The 26,045-nt window shown below is 38.9% G+C and overlaps 2 protein-coding genes across 2 annotated transcripts in view; one reads left to right on the top strand and one right to left on the bottom strand.

The window, feature by feature from the left end:
- The window catches only part of LOC134667153 (zinc finger protein ZFP2-like), a 167,709-nt gene that overhangs the window by 101,153 nt on the left and 40,511 nt on the right, over positions 1-26,045 (bottom strand). The gene's annotated exons all lie outside the window — the stretch shown is intronic.
- Positions 5,777-8,599, top strand: LOC134667176 (uncharacterized). The gene is made up of 2 exons (XM_063524494.1): positions 5,777-5,936; positions 6,210-8,599. The coding sequence occupies exon 2, from the start codon at positions 6,519-6,521 to the stop codon at positions 7,734-7,736; it is 1,218 nt and encodes a 405-aa protein (XP_063380564.1). The 5' UTR covers positions 5,777-5,936; positions 6,210-6,518; the 3' UTR covers positions 7,737-8,599.

The following is a 26,045-nucleotide window of genomic DNA, read 5'->3' as shown; positions in this document are numbered from 1 at the left end:
CTGTTGCCGCTATAACAACAAATACTAAAAAGAGAATAAAATAAAGATTTAAATGGGGCTCCCATACAACAAACGTGATTTTTGACCAAAGTTAAGCAGCGTCGGGAGTGGTCAGTACTTGGATGGGTGACCGTTTTTAGGGTTCCGTACCCAAAGGGTAAAACGGGACCCTATTACTAAGACTTCGCTGTCCGTCCGTCCGTCCGTCCGTCTGTCACCAGGCTGTATCTCACGAACCGTGATAGCTAGACAGTTGAAATTTTCACAGATGATGTATTTCTGTTGCCGCTATAACAACAAATATTAAAAACAGAATAAAATAAAGATTTAAATGGGGCTCCCATACAACAAACGTGATTTTTGACCAAAGTTAAGCAACGTCGGGAGGGGTCAGTACTTGGATGGGTGACCGTTTTCTTTTTGCTTTTTTTGTTTTTTTTTTGCATTATGGTACGGAACCCTTCGTGCGCGAGTCCGACTCGCACTTGCCCGGTTTTTTTTTGCTTTTTTTAAGGCGTAATTAGAGTGACAGAGAAAAATCCCCGCAATTTGCGAACTTCGAAATGATTGTAACGATTTTATTAGTTACTCGAACAGATTGAAATGATGGAAGTTTGTTCCCGCCAAATGAAACGTCAAAGTCAAATTTAGTCGATTTGTTTTGAGGTTGTTCATGTATTTTGTGCAAGTTAAAATAGTTTAATAATTACGGATTAAATCACATGCGATTAATTTAGATAAAAATGAAAATAGATAGTAGACCCCTAAGATATGCTCATGCAGAGGGTTATACGGATGTTTGCTACACTGAAGACGGACAGTGAGTTTTTATTTCTATTGCTTATGTTTTAATACTATAAGTATTTGGATTATAAACAAATATATTTACTCTTCAGGCATATAATTACTTGCGGCAATGACGGAGATGTTCGAATATGGGTTGACATAAAAGACGACGATCGTAACTCCCATTGCGTTGGAGAGAGCGCGACAGCGGTGTGTTTTAAAGACAAGAGGCTGTATGTGGCTACTGATAATCATGCTGTACAAGCTTACACATTCCCGGCTTTCGACAAAGACGGTATTGTCACTAGATTTACTGCATCGGTAACACAAATTATGACAAGCACTAAAAGTGAGGTGAGTTGCACTACAAATTTCCTGTGATTATTTGAATTGTAAAGATCTTTATATGTAAACCAGGGATGTTGCGGATGCAGATTTATTGACATCCGCAGATGCGGATATTTAAAGCCTCACATCTGCGGATGCGGATGTCAAGATTTAGTACTTAAAAAACGTCAAATATTATATTTTTAGCATTCTTTATTAAAAAAAAACCAAACATTTAGTATTTGAGCAAGAATATAGGTGCGTTTTTTTAATAAACAGTAACTTGGCCGACTTTTCGGGATCTAGACGATTTCGTTTTATATATAATGACGAAATTACCTAGCACCTACGCCGCCGCCGCCGCCACTAACAAGTTCCTGTTACCAACTTGGTCGACATCCGCATAATGCGGATGTTGAAAATAATGCGGATGTTCCGCGGATGTGGATGTGGATGCGAATATCCGCAACATCCCTGATGTAAACTATTGAAGGTCCATTATTTAGCCTCAGTAAGAAGTTAATATCACACAAAATATTGCAGGTCGCATGGATTTTGAGCCATCTGAGGGCAGGTACCTGGCTTACCCCAACAACAGGGAAGTGACCTTATTGGAGTATGAGACTTGGGGACAAAGGATGACATTCACACACAGCTCAGTTAGTATTATTTCACTAACATGAGACTAATGTACATTACAATGCACATATTCGTGCAACCTAATTTGAACCTTCCATGAACCAAATAAAGTAGCATTTCTTTTGTTTCATTGTTTTTTAAGACAAACGAAATTCGTTCTAATTTACTTATCAAATAAGGTTCAAATTAAATAATTGTAAACTTTATATGGTGGATCTTAGAGGTTAATGCAGTCTTTCATTTTGCAATAAATTGTTATTGTAATTGGTAAATATTGAACAAAGTCTGATGTTTTTCTACCTGAGGAAGAGGCATAGGGCCAGGTGGGACCTCCATACAATTCAATGGACTTTGTGCACAAATTATACTGGAATACATAATTGTTCACTCTTTCCAATAATATATTGGATTATAAAGGAGCCTACTTAACAGTGGCGGCGCGTCCATTAAAGCCGATTCCCACCGGCTTGCCTGTTTTTGGACGTTCGAGCTGTAAAAGAAATATGTAAGCCAAATTTTATTAGCCCTGGCTTGCCTACGGATATGTTTCACGCGCCGCCCCTGCTACTTAAGCCAGATTTTTTCTACGATTTGAAGTTGCGATTGTTAGATTTGTTAGTTAGTATTGCAATTGTATATTTCAGATAAAATGTGCAATATCCCAATGTCGCTTTTCACCATGTGGTCAATATTTGGCGGCAAGCACCATAGCCGGGCAGATAGCGGTGTGGGAAGTACAGTCCGGTACTTGCACGGGCATCATCGAGCATCCCACATCACATAATGTTACAGCGATAGCATGGAACCCTAAAGGTAATATTATAATTAACTAAGAAACTTTTCGTTTTTATTATCATTATAATTTTCTTTTCTTGTTCTTTTATTTACGCTGTTGGTACAGTACGGATGTCTACCGTCTCCAATTCTCCCTCAATTGCTCAAAGGTTTACTGGAAGAGATCCCTTAAAGGGATAAGTTCGCCTTTGTACTAATGACGAATGTTATTTTTCCTGTTTTGTTTTGTTTTTTGTACAATAAAGTGTTTTACTACTACTACTACTAAAGGTATATAAAACTTATATTTACTATGCTTTTAGTAGACATACATTCCATACATATTTGTAAGGGTGGTGAGCTAATTAACAGTTATGCTGCATATACATTTGCGTCTGTCCACGACTTACCCCCTTATTCATAAACGTTTACTAAAGTTCACAAGCCGATAATAATCGTTTGTCCCTTTCTGACGTATATTAGTATGATGGAAATGGACAAACTATTATCAGCTTGTCAACTTTAGTAAGCGTTTATGGATAAGGGGGTTAATGCGTACAATTAGTACGTTCATCATCATCATCATCATCATCATCTGTTTTATTGTACCCCATAATGTATTGAGCCGGAGCGCCATCTAACTCAGCAGTCGAATTTGAAGTAGGTCCGTTTTTTTTCTTAGACCAATAAGTCTCTGTGTATCCTGTATTGTATGTATCAGTGGCGGCGCGTCAAACATATTCATAGGCAAGCTGGGGCTAATTTGGCTTACATATTCCTTTACAACTCTGCTCAAACGTCCAAAAACAGGCAAGCCGATGGGAATCGGCTTTTATGGACGCGCCGCCACTGGTATGTATCTAAACTATTTATCTTTCAGGAAATGGTGTGTTGGCGTATTGCGATGTGTCCGGGCAGCTGGGTGCACTGATGAATTGCTATGGCAAGGACAGCAAGGCTGATGCTGATGCGCCTGACGATGTTGAAATGGTGGAGAGAGCTGATGATGGTAGGTTTATAATTATAAACTCCTCCTTCCGCCTCCTTGCATCGGTTTCCTCATCACCGAGGGTCGTGGCCACTTCTAGGGAACAGCTTCCCTTTGACAATTTGCCGCCATCTCTTTCTGTCTGTCGCCGAATGTATATAATTATAAATCACCAAATTGAGCAAAACTATCAGGGAATAAAGAAGTGGACCCAGTTACAAAATTGTCCTTATTAACAGCCAACCTGATGGCTTCACGTTTTAATACTAATGATTTCTTATTTCAGGTAATGACTTGGACAATTTGATCGAAAACTATAACAGTGACGACGATGACAACGCGATATCGCTAGAGAAGCTCAAGAATGAAACGCTAGGGTTGGGGACAGTGAGAGACGAAGACGAGTCAAGACCCGTGTCGCGGCACGAGCCGGCGGCGACCACGGTGCCGCCGCAGGCGCCGTTCCAGCTTTCTGCGACCCCGGGACACCTTGAACATAGGTACGAGAACTGTTAATATATATCTAAGATACTATAATGGTGATGATGACAACGCTATATCACTAGAGAAGCTCAAGAATGAAACGCTAGGGTTGGGGACAGTGAGAGAGGAAGACGAGTCAAGACCCGTGTCGCGGCACGGCACATACAAATTAGATTCGCGTTCACAAAGTTACTCACCACCTTGTACCATCAGCCGCAAAAGTGCATGGCGACTATGAATGAATTCATTCATAATTTCTCCACGCAAATTCGCAGCTCATTGTACTTCAAAAAACCTTTAATTTATTATAAAGCTTAAAATTATGTTGTTAACTGCATATGGTTTTTACGATTCCAGATACATGTGCTGGAACGACATCGGCATAGTCCGATGCCACACGCAGGAGAACGGCGAGTCGACCATTGACGTAGAGTTCCACGACACCAACCTCCACCACGGGATCAATCTCAACAACTACCTGAATCACACCATGGCCAGCCTGTCTGCGAGCGTGCTGGTGTTGGCCTGTGAAACGTCTAGGTTAGTTAGGCCCATTTGTATCATTCCGCCAACCCGGGGTTAACCGGTTAAACCTGGAGTTACCATGGTTATTTACCAGTACAATTTAACACTAGGTTAATGGTGAAAAAATTACTTATCCTTCCATAGAAAATGAACCAGCCAAAATGTATGAAACACCCTTTTCTTTTTCGCCATTTCGGTGTTGTCCCCATAGTAAAAGTTGTTCAGTATAATACCAAACCTGCCTGGCAACGGGAATGCAGTTATATTTTAGCCACCATGTATATCATTTTAATAACGTTAAAAAAACGTCTATAAAAATTATATAATGCATACCTAAGTTGAATTAGTTGTTATTTTCCTTAAGAATACATAAAATGGGAAACACTATGCATTCATCTCAAGGTTAATAATTATGAATGATTTGCGAAGATGAGGGTGAATTTTCCTTGCTAATGGGTATTTCTATAACTAATTGTGACAAATCAGATTTATGCAAATAATCTTTTAATGGTGCAATAAAAACTTTTTTTTGTACTCGTCGACTATAATTCTTGAATTAAGATTTCTTATACCAAACTTCAATTGGGTATTTTTAATGTATGGGCTCCCAACTCAACTATAATATTCATATCGATTCTGTTTAGTCAACTATAATGAAACTGACCAATCACAGCTTGCCGCGATCAAGAGGCCGCCGAAAGACGCTGGATGCGGGTCACTTCCAACCGGTACGAATGGAGGTCCAAGGGGGAGGCCTATGTTCAGCAGTGGACGTCTTATGGCTGAGATGATGATGATGATGATGATGAAACAAAATCTACCCTCAAATGGCTTCTTAAGTAAGCCAGTTGAGGTTGGATGAAAACATTACACGATCAAATAACGTAGGTTAAAGTCAGGTCGTTTGGTGACATATCTAGGCGGTTTTGCATTTGGTTGGTTAACCAATAAATCTTATAACTACCCGAAAATGTAAAAATTGTTTGTTTACTTTTATTTAAATACCTAAAGATACAGACTACAAGTGCTGGTATTAAAAAAAAGGTGGTACCAGAGTTAGGCTTGCAACTTTCAAAAAGATGATTATACAATCAAATCCTTTATTATGTATGACCTTTCCGGAACATCGAATTGTGTGTAATGCCAACTCCTATGTTGAATAAGACATGCACAAGATTTTAATGGTGATTATTATAGATAGACTACGCAATAGCTAATCTATTAAAAAAATATCTATATCTTACAGAAAACTAGTATGCATATCGCTGGTCGGCAGCAGCAAGGAGTGGAGCGTTTCCATGCCCGATACCGAGGAGATCCTGTGCGTCACGGCGGGCAGCGACGTCGTCGCGTGTGCGACTAACGCGAGGTTGCTGCGGCTGTTCACGCCAATGGGCACGCAGAGACAGGTCTGGTAAGTATTTTTTTTTAATACGTCATAAATCGTAAACCGCAATTTTATTATGTTACTTGCTGCTACGGAACCCTTCATGGGTGAGTCCGACTCGCACTTGGCCGCTTTTTAACGCGTGTTGAAAAAGCTCCCGTGCGAATGGGGGCTTACGTAATTTTAGAGATCTAAGCATACATACAGACAGGCAGCGGGAAGCGACTTTGTTTTATACTATGTAGTGATGAACAATTTGTTACTAATCATAATTATTATTAACAAATCATTTTGTTTTAGATGATGCTTCGACTTCAAGGGTAAAAACGAATAAAACCACAGATTGTATACGAGGAACACCGCCAAAATATGGCTACAGCAACATAGAAATGACTCCACAAAATAAAAAACTTGTAAAAAAGTTGCAGCGAACACAGTGTTTGTTATCATCACTCTCAAAAACATCCGTCGATTTGGACAAATTAGATTCCGATTTTCTGAAAAATGTTGTATCAGACTCTCTGAAAAATCAAGCCCGGAAACCTAGAGGCAAGCGATGGAATTTAATTAACAAAATTTCTGCTGTACTTTCATAAAGTATCTTCTGTAATGCTAGATCCAAAACAAAAACATAAAATGAAAGTGAAATATGCCGCTCAAACTCTAAGTAATACTTTCGCAGCTATTCTAAAGATGATTGCAGAAAAATATGAAGACACAGAGTACGGAAAAGAAGTGGCACAAACATCCGAGGTAGTACGGGACCTTAATAATTTATTTGATTCTACTAATGGCCCATCAAACCCAAAAGATGTAATAAAGGGACGAAGACAAAATGTGTCTCGTAAAACCAATCACATAGAAATCTGGAATAGTTTTTTGAAAAAGCTGAAGTCAATGGATTTCATGAAATCAGATAGCAGGTTAAGATTAAAAAGAGTCAGATGCGTGGAAGGTTATATTGTAACCATAAATTCGCTTAAAGATATCTGGTGTTATTGTAAGGATCAAGGATTTAACTATTTGAATTTACGCTCACTGAATCAAGACGCTCTTGAAAACCTATTCGGACTTATACGACAGAATAGCCCTACAAATCGAAATCCTACCTGCACACATTTTGTAAGTGCATTGAAATCAATTCATATTTCTGGAATGAATGCACCACATAACCGAGGATCTAATTGCGAAGAAGATTTGAACAAGTTATTGCTTGTCAATCCATTATGCCAACATGATGTTGATGGTGATGAGAAACTCACATCAATGACTACCAATGAAGAAGAAGAATATCCTTTTTTAATGATACCTGAAAATGAATTAGAGGAGCAAATTGAAACAGATTTAACAGACATAGAAAATCAACCTATTGTATATTTAAGCGGTTACATAGCTTATAGACTGTTGAAGAACGTAAGCTGTCAAATGTGTTCTAATTTGCTGAAACTGGAAGATGTTACAGATCACCCAATGTATAAATTTATAAGCTTGCGGGAGTGGTGGCAAGAAAAGAAATCATTAACGTACCCATCTATCCAGCTGTGTCGTACAATTGAGGAAGCGAAAAACTATTTTGAAAAAAATAGTCATTTATTATATGAAGAAAATGTCGGGCAAATGTTTTGCACACTCTTTGCGGCAAACATTAATATAACCTGGTGGACATGTAAGGAACATGAGGATTTCATGAAAAAACAATTATTTTGGCTTGTGACCAAAATCTTAATTAGAAGACAGTGCCAAATATTAAATTCGGATATTATTAAAACAGAAGAAATTTCTGCGAACGCTGCAAAGATAGCTCAACTAAGAAGCGCTGCAAAATAATATATGTAATAACGAGTATGCAATATCAATTCCACGCGGACGAAGTCGCGGGCAACACCGCGACTTCGTCCGCGTGGAATCTTATCTTCAACATTTTACATCTTTAGTACCTATAATTTTCATATCCAAGCAATGTTGACATTTTTTAGCAAGTTGTATGAAGTTTTAAGTCAAGTGGATTTTGATGTTGGTTGCTGAAATTACTTTTCTTGTATTCTCATAATAGGTACCTATGCCCTTATACAAAGATTCAAGTTCCGCATTCCGCACTCACTAAATATCTGATCTCCATACAAACTTTCAACCCCTTTTTCACCACCTTAGGGGATGAATTTTCATAAATGCTGAAATGAGTTTTCTTGTATTTTAATTTAAAACGTTTTTACAAAGTTTCAAGTTCCTTGCTTAAAATAAAATTTGCACCCGCAGACAAACTTCCATCCCCTTTTTAACCTCCTTAGGGGTTGAAATTCCAAAAACGTTGCAATCACTTTTTTTTGCAATCGGCTATTATGCCTTTCTAAGAAGTTTCAAAACCATTTGTAATGGATTCAAACTTTCAACCCCTTTTTAACCCTGTTAGGGGATGAATTTTACAAAACGCTGAAATTACTTTTCCTGTCTTCTAATAATATCCCTAAATACAAAGATTCAAGTCCAACACTCGAAAAAATGTTTGATATCCATACAAACTTTCAACCCCTTTTTCATCACTTTAGAGGTTGAATTTTCAAAAACGCTGAAATTAGTTTTCTTGTATTTAAATAATATATCTTTTAACGAAGTTTCAAATTCGTAGCTCAAAAGAAAACTTTAACCCCATACAAATTTTACGTTCATAACATAAGCGTATTGTAATAATAAACTATCTGTATCATATTTATCTTTAATATGTTAAATAAAATTATTTTTATATTTTGCTTTTATTTTATTAATCCTAGTGATACTCAAAATTTACTGTTACTATAGTACAGTACAGCAGCATGTACAGTCGCCATCAGATATATCGAAGCGGCCAAAGTGCTCACAAATATCTGAACACGCCTCTATTGTCATGGCGCTAGGTGCGTGTTCAGATATTTTTGAGCACCTCGGCCGCTCCGATATATCTGATGGCGACTGTATCGCACATTTATCGATATCGATAAAGAGTAGGTACGCCAGTAGTGGCAAGCCCTAGTGTTGTTTTTTTTTGTGTTGGCAATATTGACATGTATTTGGTGTGTTGGCACAATGTACGTTCATAATTCGGTTTAAGGCTTGTTCGAAAGTGCCGACTCTTAAAACGTAGTGATTATATGCTCAGTGGCGCCGCCTGACATTCGCGTGCAAATCGCGCCGCACCGCGTTCGCAACGAGATCGCTTACGTAGGACACTTCTATGGGCATCAAAGGATTGATTTCGCCGCGCCGCGCCGCGCCGCGTTCGCGCGTTGTTCGCCTACGTAAGACGTAGCGTAATATGCCAAAAAATCACAAATAATTCGTAGTATAACCATCTGCGAGAATATTACGGTTTGTTTTGCGGTTCTTGAGTAGGTACTTAATAATGATTTCTTGTTTCTGCACCATACATTTTTTTGAAAAAAATTCGTAACTCGACCATTTTCATTCCAAAGCGTGTAAAATTCATAGAGTCGGACCAAAAAAAGTCTGCAGCGGATTTGATAGCCCACGCAGTGCAAGTGTCATTTAAACGTCATAATTTCATAGAAGTTTGACGTTTAAAATAACACTTTCACTGCGTGGGCTATCAAATCCGCTGCAGACTTGTATAGTACGATAGCTGCCTTTTAGGACAGTAAAAAAAAAAGTGGTCGGCCAAATCCTGTGTTGGCAGGTTAATGTGTCCGACCAATTTTGTGGTACCACGTAAGAGCTACAATTTACCTCATCGAAAAATAGAATGAAACAAACGGATTATAATAGCTAAAATAAGCCTGTTGACTTATGGCTTAGTCGGCCTCACCTTAGCCGGGCAGTTTTTGCAGTCCGACCACATTTATAAAGAATAATAATTTCTTTATTGAAAATATGGTTTCTTCGCAGCTTGAACTTAACTTAATAATGCTAACTGAAAAAAGTCATAAGTAAATGAGTCCATGGAGGTCTTAGAGGGCTTTAAAAAAAAAGAAAACATTCAGTTCAAATTTTATTCATAAATCTATCTACTTAATATCTAAATAACGTTTTCTAACTACCGACGTGGTTTCAGAGTAACACTTACGTTGAGATGATGTCTCACAGATGTCAAAAATAAAAAGGTTTTCATCGATTTTTGACAAGTTTTGAATCGTATATCCTACTTTTCCACTACAGATAGAATGAGGAGGCATAACTGACATTTTATCACGCCAGGTGGCGCCTCCATAGTGGAGTTGCTGTCAATGTCAAATCACATACATTGTTTCCAATAAATTGTAAACATTCTCCTTTTTTAACCGACTTCCAAATCCCAAAGGAAGAGGTTATCAATGCGGTTGTATGTTTTTTTTTCTCCACAATACTGCAATAGTGTGCGACAAATTGTGGAAATATACCTATAGGATCTCCCTTTTTTCCCAAGGACCCGATATGCATAAATCGGTGAGAAAAAGCTTTGAGTACCAAAAACTAAGGCAAATGACAAAGACCGTTTGTGTAGGCTGCAATTTAAGGAAGATAAATATTTTGGAAAGAGTAAATACACAGGTAAGCTAAGTTTTAACGAAGTAGTACATAATTTAGGGCATAATGGCTTGACTACACATGCTGTATTCCATACGCATCATGACTTTGTGTACCTATCTGATGGGCGGGCGTATATGAAACGCCTTCTTGTACATGCAGGTGATCTAGGTATACACCAAAGCTTAGTTTTCAATCGAACACTTGTAATATAACAGGAAAAACTGCACGTGAGCCTTCCAAAATTTTAATAAATGGTAAAATACACAAGATAACCTCACATATATTAAGTGATTATCTTTGTATCAAATCAGCCTTTTTTCCATCAACTGTAGCATTTCTCCTTCGAAGCTCGGTTAGTAGAAAAAAAATTCCCACCTTTTACCAGTGGTAACTACTGGGAATAAAAATTCCCAGTAGGTACCACCAAACCGAGTTGGTGGTAACTACTAGGATTTTTTTTCTCAGTAGTTACCAGTGGTAAAAGGTGGGAACTAGTGGAAATAACCCTTTTATTGTTAATAATTACTGTTAATCATAATCATCTTGTTATTTCTTCGACTCGCAAAGGCGTTATGTGCCCTTCAAACCATTTTATCTTATACATTTCATCTCTTAATGTCCAGTCACAATGTGTGGCATCAAATTTGATGCAAGTGGATTCTGCCGCACACCGCCACATTGAATTTGTGAAAGCCATCCGTAACAAGCCATACGTCAACAGGTTTATTTTAGCTATTATAATCCGTTTGTTTCATTCTATTTTTCGATGAGGTAAATTGTAGCTCTCACGTGGTACCACAAAATTGGTCGGACACAGGAACCTGCCAACACAGGATTTGGCCGACCACTTTTTTTTTACTGTCCTCAAAGGCAGCTATAGTACCATACAAGTTTCATACGATTTTTCGATAAAAAATTTTTGATGATTTTTTTATAATTTTGGTCGGACTGCAAAAACTGCCAGGTTAAGGTGAGGCCGACCAAGACATACGTTAACAGGCTTATTTTAGCTATTATAATCCGTTTGTTTCATTCTATTTTTCGATGAGGTAAATTGTAGCTCTCACGTGGTACCACAAAATTGGTCGGACACAGGAACCTGCCAACACAGGATTTGGCCGACCACTTTTTTTTTACTGTCCTTTTGAGGCAGCTATCGTACCATACAAGTTTCATACGATTTTTCGATAAAAATTTTTGATGATGTTTTAATAAATTTGGTCGGACTGCAAAAACTGCCAGGTTAAGGTGAGGCCGACCAAGACATACGTTAACAGGCTTATTTTAGCTATTATAATCCGTTTGTTTCATTCTATTTTTCGATGAGGTAAATTGTAGCTCTCACGTGGTACCACAAAATTGGTCGGACACAGGAACCTGCCAACACAGGATTTGGCCGACCACTTTTTTTTTACTGTCCTTTTGAGGCAGCTATCGTACCATACAAGTTTCATACGATTTTTGTATAAAAATTTTTGATGATTTTTTAATAAATTTGGTCGGACTGCAAAAACTGCCAGGTTAAGGTGAGGCCGACCAAGACATACGTTAACAGGCTTATTTTAGCTATTATAATCCGTTTGTTTCATTCTATTTTTCGATGAGGTAAATTGTAGCTCTCACGTGGTACCACAAAATTGGTCGGACACAGGAACCTGCCAACACAGGATTTGGCCGACCACTTTTTTTTTACTGTCCTCAAAGGCAGCTATCGTACCATACAAGTTTCATACGATTTTTCGATAAAAATTTTTTGATGATTTTTTAATAAATTTGGTCGGACTGCAAAAACTGCCAGGTTAAGGTGAGGCCGACCAAGACATACGTCAACAGGCTTATTTTAGCTATTATAATCCGTTTGTTTCATTCTATTTTTCGATGAGGTAAATTGTAGCTCTCACGTGACCCAATAAATCTGGTCGGACTGCAAAAACTGCCAGGCTAAGGTGAGGCCGACCACTTTTTTTTTACTGTCCTCAAGGTCAGGTATCCTACCATACAAGTTTCATTCTATTTTTCGATGAGGTTTTTTTTGATGAATTTTTGTCTAACGTTTTTGCCATTTGTACAAAATCTGCCAGGTTAAGCCTAGGCCGACCAAGTGCGTTGGAAGCTACTAAATGTCAGGTACCTCTACAGGGTAGGTATATTCTATTTTTTGATGAGGTTTGTTTCATGCAGCCGGCCACCGGACTATTATTAAACGTCAAAACTTCTATGAAATTATGACGTATAAATAACATTTGCACTAGTTGCACTGCACTGCTTATAATGCTATCAAAATCATTGCAGAATTTTCTTGGTCTAACTCTATTCATTCACCAGTCAAGCTAACATGCAGGGTCAACCAAAACAGCCAAAAACGCGAGCGCAGCGAGCCCCAAATTTTTTGTTGACAATATCGCAAGGCTGGGTATCGATCTTCACCTGGGCCTAAAAGTCTGAAGTGCCCCCGTGAGGGGAACTTTCATGTGGAGTCAAAGCCGTGCTTCAGGCTTCAGGATAAGTAGTTGAGCACAGACTCCAACCTTCGGTCGGACACTAGTTTTGTGTGAGGAGAGAGATTAAACAACGATGCTGGCGGAACCGACGCTTCTATGACGTTACAAATACAAACCCGTAACGGTTCTTGCGGCCCTCAATTTACCGGATTTTTCTTTGATTTACCGGTATTATTGATTTATTTATTTGCGTAGTGATCTACCCTTCAAAATTCTGTCTTCTTCTCCGTCTCAATTTTCAGGGTCATTAGAACATTTATTCATTGAAGTCACAATAAAAGGAGTGAATGCAGCCCTTGGAGTTGTATACTGCCCACCGGCCATTGATTATTTTACAGATTTTGAGGCATTAGTTCACCCATTTAGCATCGAGTATACACATCTCATAGTCATGGGTGATTTTAACACCGATTTGCTAAAAGACAATCCAAGGTCACGCAAATTAAAATTAGTCGCAGAGTCTACTGATTTGACTGTTCTTCCGCTACAACCTACTCATCACAATATAGACACGACAGACTCTTGGATAGACCTGATTTTTACCGTTTCCGCTGATCATGTAGTCACCGTGGGTCAATATCCTGCACCGGGTTTTTCACATCACGATTTGATTTATCTTAGCTATCGTATCCGACCACCTAAAGCTAAATCTATGTCAATAAAGATGCGTTGTTTTGCGAGACTTGATATAGCAGCGTTACGACAGGACGCGAATGCCCAGGATTGGTCGTCAATTTTGTCAACTCCGTCAGTAGACGAGGCGGTATCTTCACTTAATGCGGTAGTTTTAAAACTTTATGACAAGCATGCGCCTATTAGAAACGTTAAGTTAAAGCGCCCGCCCGCGCCGTGGATGACTAGCGCTGTTAGGATGGCAATGACCAGGCGGGATCGAGCTTTTCGTAAATTTAAACGTAACCGATGTGAGGAGCACTGGGCGTCGTTTAAAATTGCGAGGAACCGCTGTAATCAAATAGTGAGAGCTTCCAAGCGTAAACACGTATTTGATAATATTGCCTCTTCATCTCCGGCTAACACCTGGAAATTTCTAAAAACGCTGGGAATTGGGAATTCTTGCAACAAACCAAATTCTCTATTGTCTGTCTCGTTGGATGATCTCAATTCCCACTTCGCCAAGTCTTCTTCTTTGGACCACACAACTAAAACTCAAAGTATTTCTTGCATTAATGCCCTGCCCTGTCCTTCCAAATTTCAATTGTCTTTTTCTTCTGCCACTGAAGACGAGGTTAGTAAGGCAATCATGTCAATAAAATCAAATGCGGTTGGTAATGACAAAATTAGCAGAGTGATGATTGTCCACATCTTAGAGTGTATCTTACCTGTTGTCACGCATATTGTCAACTTGTCCATGCGCTCTGGTGTATTTCCTGGTTTATGGCGAAATGCTCACGTCATTCCACTACCGAAAGTCTCTAATCCTACCGCACTGAAAGATTTTCGCCCTATCTCCATACTGCCATTTCTGTCAAAAGTCTTGGAAGCGATTGTGCATAAGAAACTGTCTTCACACATCTTTAATAACAGTCTTCTCTCACCAGTACAATCCGGTTTTCGTTGTGGCCATAGCACGACTACTGCATTACTGAAGGTTATTGAGGATGTGAGGCAAGGTATGGAGTCTTCTCAATTAACTGTGCTTGTTCTGGTGGACTTTTCAAACGCGTTTAATGCCGTCGACCACGAGCTCTTACTTACCACCTTGAAACACCTGAATATCTCGTCATCAGTGGCTGATTGGTTCGCTTCTTATCTGCAGTGTCGTCAACAGGCTATTCGAGCTGATAGTACCATCTCCGATTGGTGTGAGCTTTCTTCCGGCGTTCCTCAGGGTGGTATTTTGTCTCCTCTTTTGTTCTCTGTATTTATAAACTTAATCACAGATCGAATTAAATGCTCATATCACCTATACGCTGACGATCTGCAACTTTATGCCCAAGCAAGTCCAAGTAACTTGGATAAAGCGATCCAGAGAATAAATGATGATCTAGAAAGCATATCTGCGTGGTCTCGCAATTTTGGGATTTCTGTCAACCCCAACAAGTGTCAGGCCATTATACTGGGTAGCCCACGTCTGCTGTCCTTACTTGACATCACGCTTATAGATCCGATTAAATTCGAAAATAATGTAGTCCCGTTTCAGTCTGATGTGAAAAACCTTGGTCTAATCGTAGACAGTGGTTTGACTTGGACCCCCCAGGTGTCTGATGTTTGTCGCAAAGTTACCAACATGCTGAGATCTCTTTATAGATTCAAGCACTTTCTCCCCATTAGCACAAAAAAACTTATTATTCAGGCATTGGTGTTGCCCGTGATTGACTATGCAGATGTGTGTTATTCCAATATTAGCCAGGAGTTACTCAACAAACTAGACAGGCTACTGAATAGCTGTATTAGGTTTATATATGGGCTTCGTAAATACGATCACGTATCGGCCTTCCGCCGCAAACTGAACTGGCTTCCCATCCGTGAACGTAGGTCACTAAGAACTCTTTGCACACTTTATTCTATATTATTTGATCCAGCCGCTCCCGATTACCTTAAATCTAAATTTAATTTTGTAGCACCGCGTCCCGGTTGCGAGTTGCGTACATCTCGAAGTCTTAAACTGACTATTCCATATCACCGCACTGGCTTTATTTCCAACTCTTTCGCCCTTCAGGCTGCTCGTCTTTGGAATGATCTCCCCCTTCCCTTAAGGCAAGCACAGAGCAAATTTTCTTTTAAAAGCAAGTTACGTAAACACCTCTCTAACTCGCTTAAAGATAAATGATCCGCATTTTACTTATATTCTTGGGTACATAACAGAATATAACATATTTATTTATATATGTATGTATGTATGCATGTTTGTATATATGTAGGTGTCTATTGCTATTATCTTTATATGTGTAGTTTATAATTAGAATATTGTTTAGAATAACCTGATTTGTGATTCATAATTCTTCTCGTTGTCTACAATCCTGCACTAAGTACAAGTTTTCTGATTGACCCAATGGTTGACTGGTAGAGAATGCCTTAAGGCATTAAGTCCGCCATTTGTACATTTTGTTATCGTGCAATAAAGTTTAAATAAATAAATAAATAAATAAATATTGATTGACATTTCGGGCTTTTACCGATCAGCATCGGTAAAACTTGGGGTTTTCCGGTAAATCCTAGGTTTTACCGTACTTCGGGCAGGGGTGCGAAGCTCCTGACTTCGGCCTAACTCGGCTCCGCTGGCTCAGCATTGCTCCGAGCAATTTTTAGGGTTGGCACCACTTGACTTCCTTTTGCGTGCACGACCACAGATAAGATAATCACTTAAATTTTGACAACCCTAAATAGCCGAAAGGGATAGTGCCATATATTAGAAAGGGATAGTATGATTCGACCCTGAACCGCTGTCAAACTTCGGTTTTGTAGGAAGCTTCCTTTCTGTACGGTAGTACTATTATTTATTCTGTGCTTCGGGCTTATGTACAATTAAACGACGCATTAACACGGCAGGTGCACTTCGCCCCCCTCATCTTGGCAATGGCCGCGTAAAGCATCATCATCAGGCCTTTTATATATTAACAGATGATTAAAATAATTAAGCAGCATCTGTGATCTAGCGACAGGACCGCTCGTGGCTATATATATATATGACACAATTTTTGAACGGCATAATTTTATTTTATTTTTCTTTATTTAGGATTACCAACAGATAATACATCTTACATGCTCTTAAATCTATATAACAATCATGACTGATGCTTATCTAATTATAGGTAACCACAACTTATAATCGTCCACATTTCTGTCAAGTAATACGAGGGTCCGCACCAGGGATGTTGCGAATATTCGCATCCGCATCCGCGGAACATCCGCATTATTTTCAACATCCGCATTCGCATAAAATCGATGCGGAGCATCCGCATGATGCGGATGTCGACCAAGTAGGTAACAGGAACGTATTAGAGACGGCACCGCTGGCGTAAGTGTAAAGGCTCCAGTACACAGTGGTCAAGGATGGTCCATGCCAAGCCATGCTTTGCAATGCGCAACAGTAGGCCTATATCACGTAGGTGTTCACACAATGGTGGATCAAAAAAAAAAATTGCAGGCTCTGATTCATATAAATCTATAATAAACTGATAAGTCTCTTCATTGCTCCACAATGATGACATTTTGTGCTATTAACATTGAATCAAGCGGTCAAAAATTCAAGAAACTAAACAAACAATGGCGACTGTGTGAACACCACAGGCCACGGTACGCCACGATTCCTTTGAAGTGTGCCAAAAAACCGACAACTCCCCGATTGCTCACCACGGCTGATACAACTGACGGCAGTCGTCCGCCATTGCATACCATAGCATAGCCCCCTGTACACAATGGCCAGGGTGTGGCATGGCCCATCCTTCACTGTGTACTGGGGCCTTTAGGTAATTTCGTCATTATATATAACGAAATCGTCTAGATCCCGAAAAACCGGCCAAGTTATTGTTTATTAAATAAAACACACCTATGTGACGTCCCACAGGTAAAGGTACCTTATGGCGGTTGGCGCTTACGCTATTATTAACGCCGCTCCAATATTATTGCGGCGCCATGCGACGTAAGCGCCAGCCGCCATAAGGTATCTTTTGCCGTGGAACGTCACCTATATTCTTGTTCAAATACTAAACGGTTCGTTTTTTTTTAAATAAAAAATACTAAATATGTAACATTTGACGTTTTTTGAGTACCAAATCTTGACATCCGCATCCGCATCCGCGGATGTGAGGCTTTAAATATCCGCATCCGCGGATGTCATAAAAAATCTGCATCCGCAACATACCTGGTTCGCATTAAGGCGACCCTCATCGCACATATATGTCTTATTGCTCGTTTTCGGGCCAAGTCTTGAAACCAGGACCTAAACATTGGTTACGCGACCTCTTAAAAGGTGTTCTTCCACTCAACGCGGTGTGTTGCTAGGTCTTTCCATGAGTTGCAGTGCTTTATTGTTAAACGCAATCATATTACGCTTTACGCAGTCTTTAAAGCGGAGTAATGACGTCTTACGTTGCACTTGCCTAATAGCACTGTCCATTCGTTAAACATGCCCTAGCCGCCGCAAACGTCTCTGTTTGAGTAGCGCGGTCTCAGATTATAAGCGCGGTGATACTAGGAAGCTTAGCAAACTCCAGCGCACTTTCGTTGGTAACCAGTAACCCTGTCTTTCCATGTTATGTTTAGTATACCATACCTACCTACTCAGAAGGCAGCGCACGTGGAAGATGTTAATTAAGTGTTCGTTCCTGATTAGCTTACGACGTCCAGGTTTCGGCCCCCTACAAGAGTATTCTCTAAAGACACAAGTTTGGTAGACAGTTATTATGGTCTTTGTCGTAAGGTGTTTGTTATTCCATACGAGTACTCTTGCATATAGCCCTTCGGTTTGCATTATAAGAATTCAGCTGTGACCCAGTTACACCTATACAAACTCTTTAGATAGAAATAGGTTTTTTTACCTTTTATTTTAGCATAGGTTTTTTTTAACGTAGTAGTTCCCTACGGTAAGTACCCTAAAAAGGGCAGCAAAATTAAGCCTACCAAAAATAAACGAAGTATTAAACACATTGGCTGCCCACCATCCTTCACCTAAAGTGTATCTCCCACGCCCCTTACAAATTTAGTGATCCCAGCATCTGACTATACATTTATTACTGAGGTCAATAAAGAGGTAACGAGCTTTCGATTCCACTGGTGATGCTCATGGGCACACAGAGAAGATTACGTGATCCCAACGGTGATGTTCAATGTTCATGGCAGCCAACGTGTTAAAAGATTAGCCTGCCAGGCTTTCCAGTTATATTAGGCTATATTGGTGTGCATATAAGTGAAACAACGACATACGTGCAACGTCTTGTAATATATTGATAATGATAGTAAATATATTTATGGAAGCATAGATTACGTACATTTAATGTAGGCAATGACTAATGACATTCATTTATACAAATTAATAATAAAAATATCATTTAAAGTATATAATTATGGTCCTATTTTCCCGCACTAGTGCGTAAAATAGCACTTTTCGTGCGTATGTCAAAAGCTTAAAGGGCCATGTACTGTAAAACGTTGTACGATACACGTGCGAATAGGTAATTTGCAAATCGTGTGGATTTAAAACACTCCCTTCGGTCGTGTTTTAATTTATCGCCACTCGTTCGAATTTCCTCTTTTCCGCACTTGTATCGTAAATAACTATTCGCCGCCCTAGGCCCCAGGCCCTGTATAGCCGCCTCTTTCAATAGCACTTGAAAGAGGGTTCTATGAGGTTCATGTTGTTCTAACTAAACAGTGATAGTGATACGTTTCAGCATTAGAACATTATATTTTTCACCACACCTACTCGGAAAGGCTTTCTTAGCACTTCAAAAACTGATAGCAAAGTTGCATTTTATTCACATGTGAGGCAAAGTAATCAAATGCAAATTTTGAGTTGTTTTCTTATGTTTGCTGGTAGAACTGACTTTTATGATGATTTTGGACGATAAATATTTAATAGGTAACATTAATTTGGATTTGATTTTGTTTGATATTTTACATTTAATATTTGCTTCGGGTCGGTGTGGTGAAACATTTTGTGTTTCACTCGGGAGCAAATTTTGTTTAACCCTCGCGCTTTGAAACCCTCGCAACGCTCAAGATTCCATTTTTTTAACCACTCGCTACGCTATCGGTTCAATTTTGGAATCTTTCGCTTGCTCGGGTATCAATATTAGCACGAGCGATTGAACAACAACTTTGCCCCCGAGTCAAACAGATAACTGTTACTGCGGGGCGGGGGCGGGGGCGGGGGCGGGGGGCGGGCGCGGGGGCGGGTGGCGGGGGCCTGACGACAGGGCTGTTGACATGAATCGCGAATATATAACATGTTATATGTTTACCATACCATAATATTAGAATGCTGCAAGTGTATATTTGCAAGTGTAAATATGCTTAACAAATTATTTAAAAATATTAATCAATAATTATCAAGATAGTATTAAGGTTCAGATCTATGTAACGGCTCATTACGAGTTAACATGTTTTGGTAATGTATTTAGGACGATCGACCACCTCGATGTAGACGAGTTGAATCTTAATACTATCACGATACGGGATACGGATTTAAAGGACATTGTTGCTTTAGCACGTGGCTAGGTATAATAGAGGTAGGTACGGGAGCTAAACCGCCCGTAGGTATAAAAGAAATAATGGTTTTTGTTAAAAGCTTAGGGTCTTAGGCGTAAAAATAAGGCATAGGTATATACTATAATAGTAGATGCAAATAATCCAATTAGCTCCAGGATGGTAGTGTAATATGTGGTTCGTATACTTCGTATGCGTGCATGTGCCTCCATCAATTGGTTGAACAAGACAGATTCGAACTGTCGACCTCCGTCTGTGGTGATGTGAAGAGCATCGAGCATGCCAAACCGAGAAGTCTACCAAAACCAAACCAATCTACTAAAAGTTTGCAAAGCTAACCGTTTCTACTACTGTTTTAACATTGTTCTATTGATAAATTACTTGGCTATCGGCTACCATAGTATTTGCGGATTCCTGAAATCGACGCCACTTTTATTCTACACGTCGTGAAAAATATTGCGGCGTCGATTTTGGCGTCCTTTGTGTGATGTAACACAAAAAAAAAACACATATATTTTCTTCATTTTGTGTTACATTCTTTCATATTTTTGTGAATATTCCATTGTGTTACCTACACTTTTTTGCAATTCACTCGTTTACGGGTTTTACTAGTGCTGCACTCTGGCAACAGAACATTGTATTCTCTATCGCCATAATTTGTGACGTTTTCAACCAAAAGGTTAACATTGTCGGTTGTCGACGAGGCTGATTTCAAATTGAAGCTTTATGGAAATAGCGCCTTATTGACAACAGATAATAAGAACCCATTTGGTTGAAAATGATACATTTGTCCCTATTAACATAATTTAGCCATAATTTCATGAAAGCATTTTTCAGCTTTAGATGTGCATATGCAGTCATGCACATCTAAAGCTGTAAAATACAGACTTATAATTCGAAATGTAATAAGTGACTTAGGAACATATTCCGATTGATCAAACTTTAATTATTCTATGTGCGGCAATTAGCACTGTACGTAAATACATACCTATTTCGAAAATTTAACCGGCCATATGTAAGTACTTACTGCAACTACAAAACGTTGTGCGAATAGTTAAGGTGGTTCGCTTTCCATACAAAAAACAATTGCGTTATATTAAGTAATTACACACTATTAGGTACTTATGTAATTGTTTTTTTTGTATGGAAAGCGAACCACCTTAATTGCCAACGAGAGGCGATAAATTGAAACACGATCTATAGGTCAGGAAATGAATGCTCAAAAAACGTTGTAGAGGGAAATGCTAGGAACACAGTTTTTGACTCCGTAACTTTGTTTGGACTATAACTAGTCTACCCCCCAGCACCGGGGCTACAGCCGGGGACTTTTGATATGTTCACCTCCTAACTAGTCCAAACAAAGTTACGTAGTCAAAAATTGTGTTCCTAGCATTTCCCTCTATAACTTCTTATTGCTTGGCCTACTAAGGGAGTTCTACTTTTCGAACATGTATGTTTGGGACTGCTTCTAACTCGACCTAGCAGAGATACTATTTTCTTGCGCATGATTGCCAGAAAACTTCTAGCTTCGCAAAACATGCCAGATGCACTACATCTACGAGGTAAGCCCAACAGCATTCTGAATGCATTGTTATACTGCACTTTTAATGCATCGTAGGCTCGCTTCGTATAGTTAACCCACAGGCCACTCGAGTAAAAGGAATGGCAATATGCTCTAAAGAGCGTTGTACCTTGACATTACTGATATTATTAACATAAAAGGTTTACATTTGCTCCATGTGAAGCTGTTGGAGGAAAGAAAATAATAAAACTCATGAACTTTCCTTTTCAATATTTTACTGACAGGTGAATAGGTTCTAAAAATGTAGTGCAATTTCCTTTACCTTCGTATTTTCACGGATACGTCCGAACGTCTCATATATGCTACTTGTATTTCAGTCAATACAAACAGTACTGAGGCGAGGTTGACTAAAGTAGCTTTTATACCTAACTATTCGTATCTTCCCCTGCAATTGGCGACTCACACGAAGACGTCAGTCGCCCGAGGCGCGCGACGCACGTCCGGCGCCGGCGACTCAGCAGAGACTCATTCTGGCTGCTTGTATCAGCTCCTGAAATTTGAGAATAATTATATTTAGAATATTTGTTTAAAATGATTTTATCAGTGCAACATGAACTTTAATTCACTTTCATAACTTTCCTGGCTTATTTTATATAGGCCCTACATACATAGATGTCGCTAGAAATAGGTACGTAACTTTTCTGAAAACCTAAATGTTAAATGTTTTAAAATTATGCCTGCTTATATGACCTTGTATTATCGTAGTTTATATAAACTGATATGTCGTTTTTACAAACACTCCCTCAGTGGACTTGTTGTACAAAGTAGCAACAAAGGTCTTTCAAATTCTGAAAGTGTCATTACGGGATTGTCCATATGAGTATGACACCAACGAAACGGCCAAGCCGTACTGTTTGACCAAGATGTTGGCTTTATACTGTTAGAGCTTATAAAGTTAGGAATGGCAGAGTAAAAGTCTTGGTACCTACTACGGGATCTGATAACTTTTTTAGTGTAAAAGCTTTATGCAACTAGTCTTGGCAACACTTTACATTAAATGTTTTCGTGGGTTGTTCTAACCTCAAAAGTAGTAAGGTTGTCTGGAAGAGATCGCTTTTTAGCGATAAGACCGCCTGTTGTTTAATCTCTTCTTCCTGTATTATTTGTATTGTTTTCTGTAATGAGGTGTGCAATAAAGAGTATTTGAATTGTATTGTAGTATACTGTAATTGAGGTAATCTGAAAAAAAAACCGGCCAAGTGCGAGTCGGGCTCGCGTTCCAAGGGTTCCGTATATTACACAATTTTTAACAATCAGTGCCGGATTAAGATATTTTGATGCTTTAAGCATTTCTAGACCATGGTGCCCCCTCTCCCTAGGGTCATCAAGATTACATTGATTTTTTTTGGTAAATTGAGAGAAGTTCAATGCCGCATTACAGCTGAGAATGGAAATCAGTCACATCATTTTATCACGAAAATTGACAGTGCCGTTGCAGTAATGTTGCAACAGAGTACCTAATACTGCTGCAGTCGCCACCCGAATGTCACCTTTATCATATCTAAGAAAGTGATTGAAACGCGAGCGAAGCGAGCGCGAAAATTTTTCGATATAAAAACGCAATATGATAGACAGTTGTACATTTTTACTTTTAGTATGGAAATCAGTCACATCATTTTATCACGGAAGTTTTAATCATTTTTTATCATTTTATTTGCGATAAAAAAGGTTATAATACAAGTTGTTTCTGTAAAATTATACATTTTTAAGTCCCATCTTTCTTAACTGACTATGCAGCATGCAAATTTTAGTGTAATATATACCTAACTTAACCTACTTAAACTAGTTTAATACAAATTAATTATCAACAACAATAGAAATAAAAATACACTGTCAATTATGAAATAATAATATATCATGTATCTATCTCAAACAAAACCACTTCAATTAACATAATTTAAAAACTAGATTGTTGATTTACAAGGTATTCACTAATAGAATAAAATGTCGAAGACAGCAGCCATTGAAAAAGTGCTCTTTTAAATTTACTATTGGGCAATTCTCTTATGTTGTTGGGTAACTTATTAAATATATTGACACACATAGCATAACAATTTTTCTTAAAAGTGGCAGTTCTTTGCATTTTATTTATGACCAGCCTGTTAGTGTTCCTAGTATTTCTTAGGAATACTTCGTTGGCTGTTTTAAACAGGTCTATATTTAACTTAACTAAGTTGACAGTACTTTGCAACAGAGTAATGTTGCTGCAGTCGTCACCCGAATGTCACCTTTGTCATACCTTAGAAAGTTATTGAAAAGGCGAGCGAAGCGAGCGCGAAAATGTTTCGATATAAAAAACGCAATTTTACTTTTAGGCCGAACCAGGCCCGAATCCTGGCATTTTGGTGCTCCCCCCTGAACGTGGTGCCCTAAGCACGTGCTTGTTTTGCTTATTGGTTAATCCGGCACTGTTAACAATGTATTTTTTATGTGAAACGTGAGTGAAATCTAACACTTTAAACTCTCGCGTTTTGTACATATATTTAATTACACAAACGGGTCTACCGCGTTTGGACGCGCGTTTGGTTGGCGTTTGTGGGTTTGTTGGGACGTCAGTCTTTCCGTGACCACAGCTAGTGCAACTCAGCTGAAACGTCGGAATTAAAGGTAAAAACAATGAAATTATATCGCGGTAGACCCGTTTGTGTAATTAAATATGTGATTGAAATCTCTTTAAAAAATCCGTAGGGGTCGGATCTAAAACTGTAATTAAGTCCGACTCACGCTTGCCTGTACATTTATAATAGGTTTTCCTGTCATCTATAGGTATAGACCTATTTTATGTATTTTTTTCAAAATTTTAGACTTAGTAGTTTCGGAGATAAAGGGGGGGGGGGGCGGAATGGTCATTTTTTGCCTATTTTCTTGAATAACTTCTAAACTGTTTATTCGAAAATTATAAAAAAAATATATTTGAGATCCTTACAATAAGCTCTTTAATTTGATATGTAACATGATATAATTTGAAAAAATTTTTTTTTTATTTTTTCATTTACCCCCCAAAAGTGGCCCCCATGTTTAAAATTAATTTGTTTACGTTACATGTCCATATTTGGGTCACAAACTTACATATGTGTACCAAATTTCAACTTGATTGGTCCAGTAGTTCCGGAGAAAATCGGCTGTGACAGACGGACAGACAGACAGACAGACAGACTGACAGACAGACGCACGAGTGATCCTATAAGGGTTCCGTTTTTTCCTTTTGAGGTACGGAACCCTAAAAAGGACTATAATTATTAAAATCATTTAAATTAATTAAGGTAAATGTGTGGAAGACTGTCAGGTAAGACGACAAGCTCTTTCAATCCTTCAACTCTTGCACTTGTGCATTCTCTACTTACAGAAGTTTTGTAGAGCAGAATAAGCGAATCCATGTAGATGTAGTGTAGGGACGCTCGGCAGGAAGCAGGTGGGCTGTCGATCACGTGTTGCGTTCATTCAGCCCAATTCCCTAGAGTTGGAGCTGCAGCTAGGTTACTGTCCCGGCGGCATTAAGTGCCACACCATTCTCCTCGAATCTTCTTGTTTTCCTGCAGAACAGAAGAACATCTTTAAGTTCGTTTTCTTTCAGTGTGTCTTTACCGAATGTATTATATCGCGGTGCCGCATACATGAATTACATGATAAGTTCGCCTTTGTACTAATGATGTGTGTTCTTTCATGTTTTATGTTTCTTTTTGTACAAGGACTATACCAAACAAATTTAAGAATATCCACAGATGGCTCAAAAACAAATGAAGGGACCGGATGTGGTGTCTTCTCGGAGGACCTGAACATATACATCTCAAAACCCCTGGGTTACACTGGGAACACAATACGGGATTCCAAGCTGAATGTGTAGGAATAATGGAAGCTTGCAAAGCGATAAAAAGACGAGAAGTAAAACAAGAAAATATACTAATACTGTCAGACAGTAAATCAGTACTGCAAGCACTAGGTAGCTACAAACTTACATCGGAACTCATACTTGAATGACATCGAGGCCTCACTGAAGTGAGCAAAGAAGGTAACAAAGTAACAGTATAATGGATAAAGGGGCATAGTGGATCAAAAGGAAACGATGCAGCGGATGAACTGGCCAGGAAAGGTTCAGAAACCAGCTTCACAATAAGTTGTTGTTGTTGTTGTTGTCCTAAGGCACCCCAGAGGTGCAAAGGGCCTTCACAAGCTCGCGCCACGCCTTCCTATCTTCAGCGACCACTCTGGCCTCGCTCCAGCTCAACCCGACCGCTCGTAGTTCATTTGTGACGGACTGCTGCCAAGAGTGTCACAATAAGTACTGGACTAAAATGAACACCTGTAGGCAGACCAAAGAACAAAACTACAAGCTTACACCAAAATATTACTAAAAACACCCAGACACGTTTTACGATTACAGTGAGTTTT

The sequence above is a fragment of the Cydia fagiglandana genome, chromosome 9 (genome assembly GCF_963556715.1).
Source record: "Cydia fagiglandana chromosome 9, ilCydFagi1.1, whole genome shotgun sequence".
Taxonomy (NCBI): Eukaryota; Metazoa; Arthropoda; class Insecta; order Lepidoptera; family Tortricidae; genus Cydia; species Cydia fagiglandana.
Note: the sequence above shows the minus strand (reverse complement) of the source record. Positions and strands in the feature narration are given on the sequence as shown.

What these genes read in the sequence shown, in the direction of transcription:
- LOC134667176 (XM_063524494.1), top strand. Translation starts at nt 6,519, where the DNA reads ATGCTAGATCCAAAACAAAAACATAAAATGAAAGTGAAATATGCCGCT.